The sequence below is a fragment of the Odontomachus brunneus genome, unplaced genomic scaffold, assembly GCF_010583005.1.
Source record: "Odontomachus brunneus isolate Ranch 3 - 2012 unplaced genomic scaffold, Obru_v1 Obru_scaffold_001, whole genome shotgun sequence".
Taxonomy (NCBI): Eukaryota; Metazoa; Arthropoda; class Insecta; order Hymenoptera; family Formicidae; genus Odontomachus; species Odontomachus brunneus.
Genome location: NW_022639451.1, coordinates 5,400,769 through 5,409,255, shown reverse-complemented (window position 1 = coordinate 5,409,255; position 8,487 = coordinate 5,400,769). Strand labels below are relative to the sequence as shown.

The 8,487-nt window shown below is 35.1% G+C and overlaps 1 protein-coding gene across 2 annotated transcripts; it reads right to left on the bottom strand.

Moving 5' to 3' along the window:
• Positions 1–3,718: 3,718 nt before the first annotated feature.
• Positions 3,719–6,114, bottom strand: LOC116853167 (protein phosphatase 1 regulatory subunit 7-like). 2 transcript variants are annotated; one of them, XM_032834183.1, is made up of 5 exons: positions 5,749–6,114; positions 5,544–5,641; positions 5,268–5,464; positions 4,718–5,189; positions 3,719–4,634 (listed from the first exon to the last, which is right to left on the bottom strand). In XM_032834183.1, the coding sequence occupies exons 1-5, from the start codon at positions 5,759–5,761 to the stop codon at positions 4,449–4,451; spliced, it is 966 nt and encodes a 321-aa protein (XP_032690074.1). In that variant the 5' UTR covers positions 5,762–6,114; the 3' UTR covers positions 3,719–4,448. The 2 variants fall into 2 exon arrangements, with proteins under 2 accessions (XP_032690074.1, XP_032690013.1); XM_032834122.1 differs by having other exon boundaries at positions 5,544–5,644; positions 5,749–6,113.
• Between the last annotated feature and the right edge of the window lie 2,373 nt (positions 6,115–8,487).

The window sequence follows — 8,487 nt, the reverse complement described above, 5'->3', positions numbered from 1 at the left end:
ATCGCATGGACTTCCGCCGCGCGGCAAGTATTACCGCGTCCTGTGTGCAGGAGCCATAAGAACCAATAATCGCTGATTACTTACTGAGAGCTTTTTCCACTAAACGCATCCATTGGGCTGCATTCAGAAATCTTACTCGGTGAGTAGAGTAACATTTAATTAGCCAATCAGGGCAAAAAGAACTAAGATTTATTTATCATGATTGGTTTATTAAAGTAACTCTATCCATCGAGTTGGATTTCTGAACATAGCCTTGATTGTTACATAGGGTGTTTACGATAAGTTGTCGGATTGGAAATCCGACTGAACAGTGGTACTCAATCGATCTATTTAAAAAAATTCCCTAGCTTAATCAGATTTTAGTAAAAGCTGTCTCAGCAGTAATCGGATTAGCTTCATAGCGACGTGAGGTGATACTTTGTCCTCAAGAGAAACAAAAAGATAAAAGTCGGTAGGTACGTAATTATTATTCTAATGATTAGCGCGTATCATTTTCCTTATATATCAATATATGAATAAATGATTTATTAAATTTTATTGATATTAAATTAATGAAAAGAAGTATTAGTAATCTCACGTGTAATAAACATTAACCTATAATAATATTGGATTTATGTTATAATTTCGTATGTAACAAAATAAGAACAGTATAAAATAGGTGTATATCAGTTGGACACGGGGCAATTGGACACAGTCCAATCACAAGTCGCTGTTCCAAGGGACCCTACAAATGTCTCTAATCACACGGTGCTGTGATTGGCTGTGTCCAAATGCACCGTGTCCAAGTGCACCGCTCCCGCAATCCAGAACGAAAACAAGTACTGTATGCCGCTGGCTTTATCAAAGTGGAAAAAAGGGAAATTCCGTCATAATGTCTGACGCAACGAAAAAATGGTGGATAGATGAATCGCCAATAATGAGACATACTAATGACTAATTGATAATTTTCGATAATTATGGAGGAAAGGGAGAACCTCACTGATTTCGTAAAATTTGGTAGAGTAATATATTTTGACACGTAGAAACCGAATCTAAAAGCCAAAATCGTCGCTCTTCACGGTGAAACGAGATATTAATTGATAAAGTTGATCACTTTTAGGTACTTATCCAGTTTAGCGACTTCACCTCCGATTTCGATGAAAGTAGGCTCAATCGACGTGTTTTTGTTAAAGAAATGACTTTTTCCTCTGATAAAATCGTCGCTCTCTACTGCGAAGCGAGAAATTAATTGTTAAAGATACTAGGTATGATAGGTTAAAAAATCCGTCATTGCAATATAAAATCTGTTAGAGTTCCACTTACTGTATTAGTGTAACGCAGTATGCATCAACTTCATGAAAATACTTAAATTAAGAATATTTTTAGTATATTTGACATGTATTTTGTAACACGGAAAAGATTTCAAACGACGATATGTTTAGTTAGGTTTTGGGGGGGTGCGGGGGTACAGCCCTCCGCTTGTCGTTCGATATCTTTCCCGTGTTACAAATTATATATATATATATATATCTAATATATTAAAAATATTCTTAATTTAAGTATTTTCATGAAGTTGTTGCACACTGTGTTACACTAATCAGTAAGTGCAACTCTAACAGACTTTACGTTGCAATGACGGGTTTCTTAACCTATCATACTTAGTATCTTTAACAATAATTTCTCGCTTCGCAATAGAGAGCGACGATTTTGTCAGAGGAAAAAGTTATTTCTTTGACAAAAACGCGTCGATTGAGCTTACTTTCATCGAAATCGGAGGTGAAGTCGCTAAACTGGATAATTATCCACTTTTAAGGTTAAGAAAACTGTCAAACCAACGTTAACAGCGGCATGTATAAGACCCGCGACCACATGGGGGCGAAGCCCCCGGTAAGGGGGGTTCGGGGAAGTTGAAAGCCCCCCCGGTTTGACAAAAATAACATTCTAAAGAGAAGTAAAAATGCATCTCGCATGGTATGTTAAGCATATGTTGTTTTTGCGAGTGCATTTTTACTTTTATTTAAAATGTTATTTTTGTCAAATCGGGAGGGCTGAAAGCTCTCCCGAACCTCCCCTGACCGGGGGCTTTGCCATGAATGGATTCCCATGAAACCACGAATGTTATACATGTCGCTATTTGTCGTCGTTCTACACAACGTAACAAGATATTAATGATGAAAGTTGCACACTGTTTAAAGTTAGGAAACCTGTTAGAACTTGATATTTCTTTATATATCAATCTCGATACGATAAAATATACGTATATTTCAGATTGATGCATTTTAATATATAAAATAATATACAAACGTAACAAATATTAAAATATTAATATAAATATTTTTTATATAATTTATGATATTCTGCATCTTCCTCAGTAGACAATTCTGGTTTATATAATTCCATAATCGCTGAAAAGGAAGCAGATATACGATCTTCATATTTATGAACGCGTTTGAAGAGATATCCGACTAAGTATCCCACTAAATGAACAGTATGTGTTCCATATCGTGGAATATTAGCTCTTACCTCTCTCTAAATTAGCTCTTACTCTCTCTCGCGTCCAATATTGAGTGTATGCTCCTAAATAAACAATAAAGAAAAAAATAAGCATAGCCATATTAATTGTAATTTTGTGTACATGAATGCCTATGCATTGTAAAAAAGATGTACAATTTTAAGTATATTAAGCTACAATCTTTCGCCTTACTAAAGTAATGAGTCTAATATATACTAAAATAAAAGATTCTGAAAAGATTAGTAAAGGCCCCTACGCAAAGTATGTTACATCTATTGATCACTAAAGTCTATGCATTTTTATTGCAGATTTAAGCCCAAACCTTGCATAGGGGTCTTTGCTACTCTTCAGAATCTTTTATTTTAGTATATATTAGACTCATTAATTTAGTAAGGCGAAAGATTGTAGCTTAATATACTTAATTTCCCTTTCTGTGTACTTTCTCTCTGTGTCTTAATATACCTTTCTTTCTCTGTGTATTTTCTTGCATGTTGGAAATTAAAACTTGAGAGAAATTTAGTGAATATCTTTTAAATATCTTTGAAAGCTTAATATATTTAAAATTGTATTTCTTATTTACAATACATATGCATTCATATTCACAACACTAAAGTTAACATGGCTATACTTATTTTTATATTTATTGTTTATTTAGAAGCTCACACTCTGCAAATACAAAGAACAGACTAAATGTTACTGCGCATGCTCATATGTCAGTACATCGTCGATATGACAAGTTTCCTAATCCTGAATACTGTGCAACTTTAACGATTAATATTTCGCATTATTGTGTAGAGCGACGATTTTGGCTTTTAGATTCGGTTTTTACGCGTCAAAATACATTATCCTACCAAATTTTACCGAAATTGGTGAGGTTCCCCCTTTCCTTCGTAATTACCAAAAATATATAGTTTTGATTGAATAATAAATATATTTAGATAAATATTGTAATTGCATTTAATCTAAAAAAATTATATTTTCTTTGATCGTTTTATCATAAATATTTCAGTTGCTGTCTGTGAAATAAATTTATATAAATTATTTTGAAAATCTTGAGAATCCAGAATTTGAAAAATATTTTGTAAAAAAAGAAATTCCATAAGTTATAAAAAGCTTCATAATGTAATATTGCATTGTCACTTAAGATTCAATGCTTCAAAATAAGCTTATCAATTAATATGCAACGCCATGTATATCATTTTACAGTATTAAACTATCTGAACAATATACAAGTGAGACATTCAATAATTGTTTATTCATATAAGCTCAAATGATCATTACATTTCAACAATAATTACCAAGACAAATTAATAAAATAGTAATTAAAAAAGCTGCATTCTTATGCTGCTGTAAAATATAAAAGAACATCATTTTTACAATATATTAATCCTTAATATGACAATACTATCAAAAGGAAATATATACTTCAGAAAGAATTATTTTGTAGATAAACTGAGACACTATTTAGAGGTGTATATCTATCTAAATCTTTTCACTATTATTAATAGGTATATGTAGATTGAACAAATTTTATCAGAAGTGCATAATACAATAGATAATAGTGTGATTAGATCGGAGAGCAGAAATATACATATATTAGGATTGGAATAACGTTATATTCTTCCATAGCTCGTCGTAGGAGAAAACAAGACTCGAGTATCTTTCTCACAGTAAATAAAGTTTTGGAGAAACGAACCATCATAAGGGAGTACCAACATTGGTTCGACAACAGTCTAACATCTATTACATCTTAGGTGTATAAGTATAATCGTTAAGCTGCGTATCGTTATAATAGCTCTACAAAGATATTTGAAGCTACAAACGGAAATAACAACGATACGGTTTTCTTTCTCCGTTCATCACATGGACGAAGACACATGGATTTATTCTTCATAAATAATTGCGCTATTTTTCTGTAAGCGCCATACATTTGAGCTTACTGCTATTCTCTCCACTGTTAGCATATTTTTCTCTTACAGAGAGTCGCATCCAGCTGCTCGAGCCACGGCAGTAATAACATAATCTTTCTCCTGTAATTTGGGTCTTTCGCGATAGGATTATACTCCAGATAAACAGTCCGCAATTTTTTGTTGGTTGTTAAACCCTCCAATGTGTTCCAGTCTTCGATCTCGTTATTATTCATCTACACAAATTATAAATAACATAAATGAAAATTGTAATATCAATGTGTAATAAATTGCATGCATTTAACATTATCTTCTTTACCCAGAACTCCTCTAGATTTTCTAAATGATCCATATTTTGAATTTTTTTTATTTTGTTATTTGCTAGATCCAGAGTTGTTAATCCTGGAAAATTTTCTATGCCTTCTATGTACATTATACCATTCTCCGACAAGTATAATTGATCTAAATTTCTTAATTCTTCAATATTCTCAATTTTTGTAATACGATTGCTCTGGAGACTTAACAATGTGAGGTCCTGCAAGCTCTCCAAGTTTTGGATCTTAGTGATTTTGTTTTTACCAAGATATAAATTGGTCAGTTTTTGGAGACCTTCTAGATTTTCAATTTCACGTATTTTGTTGTCACCTAATTCAAGTGTTGTAAGATTTATCAAATGTGAAATATTTTCAATATGTGAAATCTTATTTGATGATAAGAATAACTTTTGCAAATTTAATAAATTATCCAGCCCTTCTATCTTCTTAATACGATTAAATGACAAGTCCAAGAGTCTAAGAAACAAACAATATTCTATTAAAAAAATATATATGTATCAAATAATATCTATAGAATTAGATAAAAAGGCTTACTCTAGATTCACAAGAGCATCCAGATTTTCTATAGTCACAATTTGATTATCCCTTAATTCTAGTTCTACCAAAGTAGTAAGCATATCGAGATTTTCTATCTTCTTAATCAAGTTCCATGTGAAGCATAATCTACGTATTTGTGTCAGTGGTTCCAGATTTTCTAACTTTGTCAGTTTTGAATGATTAAAATCCAATTCCTGAAACACATTAGTGTAACAGCACAATCTCATTGATAAAAAAAGAAATATATATCATTATGATATAATAACTACAAACTTCGCTATCAGGATCTATTATTAATATCTTGTCGGGCTCCTCGGCTTCTTCTCCTTCATTATCGACGTCCATCTCGGCGGAACACTCGCTTCTATCCTCTTCTGAAAAAGAGTAAAAAAAGCAGAAGGAATTAATTAAATGACACATAACCTAATCGTTGTCATATACATATACCAAGTTAAAATTTATTTTTCACGCATCGTACCGTGAGTAGCCATTATTATCGGGACTGTTGTACGACGAAAACAATGATGTGCGACGGTTTGATGGATCTAATCGGTCATTCACTATTAAAATCACACACACGAAAATATTTCTACGTCAAACTTTCCTACAATTTGCCGGCGTCCTTGATAACGCGCTATGATTCATTAACGATGGTAAGAAATAATTACGAACACTGCACCATATGTATAAAAGGACGTAAGTAAGCTCAAATTATAAGAAGGAAACTCCCATAAGTCCTCCCTTCCGCTAATAATATAAATAACAAATCAATCACACACTACATGGAGCATGATGTCATCCAAACTGTAAAGTGTCAAGGTTCAAGTCTCCGCTGAAGAAGGTTTGGGTCTTAACTAAACGAGATTCAAATCTCTCTCTCTCTCTCTCTCTCTCTCTCTCTCTCTCTCTCTCTGTATTGGTTCCAGATAAAGGCCCTTGCAGAATGTCAGGCAATAGGAATAGGGAATAGGAATTCGGATTGGTCAATTATTTCTATTTCCTGTTCTTATTGGCTAATATCTATTCCTATTGCCTGTAGGCTAGTATTGTGGAGTGGGACCCGATTGATCACGATACGATTGGACATAAATTGTAATGATTGGTTCGACCTAGTAATTCACTAGATAATTCTTTTCATCGGTTGGTTGTGTTCAATCGTACCGTGTCTAATCGGGACGCTTCCGTATTGTTCAAGGCATGGACTTATGCTGGATTCACACCGCGTCCGATGTCCGACGTTTTGACTATATAACCACTGCTAGCGGCGATTCTAATAGCGTGTTCAACTGGCCCTGGGTTAATTGCTCCGAAAGCGATTAATGACTTCTAAGTCTTTACTAGCCAATCATAAAGCTCATAAGTACTTGTTCGACCAATAAACGTAAGCTGATAATCCAGAGTGGGTTAACCCAGAGCCAGTCAAACACGCTATTAGTGTCTGTCAACATCTGTAACGCCGCCAGGACCAAACAAGGCAAAAGAAGGAACTCAGTAGAGCAAAACAGAGGCTGCGTTCCGAAATTTACTGCCAGTGCTGAAATTCTATAATATACGTAACATAAACTATAGATTTTCAGTATTGGCAGTGAATATCGGAACGCAGTCATAGTCAAAGGTCCGATGTACGACGTCCTATATCCAATAAAATAATAGCCAATGGAGAATTGAATTCTATATTAGAAAGCTGTTCTCCTATTGGATATAGGACGTTGTAGTCGGATATCGGACGCGATGTGAATCCCGCAATAGTATACATGGACTAGAGATGCCCGATTCTTAATCGATTCGATTCTTTCCCTAACAAATTTAGGGAAAAAGAGTTGTTCGTGCTGCATGCATGTTTTATACTTTTCGCTTTTAAAAAGAGATGGATGCCTAATCAGATGCTTGGAAGAAACAATCGAGTTGGTTGTCTCGTTTTTGCTTCTTCGAAACATTCCAATATAATTTTGTCTAGTTTTAAATATGAAAAGTGCGAAGAGTGCAAACAACATGAATAAGCCTATTTTTGGGGAAAGAATCGAATCGATTCAGAATCGGGCATCTCTAGTATATATGTCATTAGACAGAACATAAGGCATTTGGAATCCATGTTATGGCTCTCGCAGCCAGCGCGATACGCGACGCGACACACGATAAGCGATGAGCGATATCCAATAAGCATACTAGTATTTCGCAAAAACTGTACGTTCATTGGATATCGCGCATCGCATATCACGTGTCGCGTCGCAAATCGCGCTGGTCTGCGACAGCCATTAGAGATGCCCGATTCTGAATCGATTCGATTCTTTTCCCAAAAATAGGCTTATTCATTGTTTGCACTCTTCGCACTTTTCGTATTTAAAACTAGACAGAAATATATTGATAGCGTGCGTTCCAGGGCTCCTATTCGTGAAATTTTTGCGTTTACGTAATTTTCATTGCGCAGCTATTTTATGGTATGATTAAACCTGCACAGTAAAACTTACGTATACGCAACTATTTCAAGAATAATGCTGTTCTATGTAGCTAATTGCTGAACTAGTGCAATAAATTAGAGTAAAGCCCGTATCAGACTACCGACTACACAGGCCGACCCGACTGCTGACTACGACTGCCGACTCTCAATAGACCAATCACAGTGAGGCGCCGAGTCAGCGCCTCACTGTGATTGGTCTATTGAGAGTCGGCAGTCGTAGTCGGCAGTCGGGTCGGCCTGTGTAATCGGTAGTCTGATACGGGCTTAAGGAAACATATATTTGTCTCACTTCAATATGGGTGCTTTCCAGCTATGCACACTGTGTTACACAAAACCAGTTTATTGGTGACATATTATCTTACAAGATATTTTAGATAATATATGACCAATAAACTGGTTTTGTGTAACACAGTGTAACGTAGCTGGAAAACACCCTATATTGCACCAGTTCATCGTGTAGCTACAAAGAACAGGCCTAGAGTACGATCCAGTAAGCGCTACAAATGCTTTATAACGTTTTTACTTCTTTCTCTTTTTTCATTCGAATTCGAGAAATAGAACAAGAAAGAGAAACGCTGCGCAGCATTATAGCGGTTACTGGACCGCGCCCCTGATGTGTTTGTCACGGGTGGGACCCGATTGACCACGATCGATTGGACACAGATTGTAATGATTGGTTGGACCTAGTAATTCACTAGATAATTCTTTTCATCGGTTGGTTGTGTCCAATCGTACCGTGGTCAATCGGGACGCTCCCGT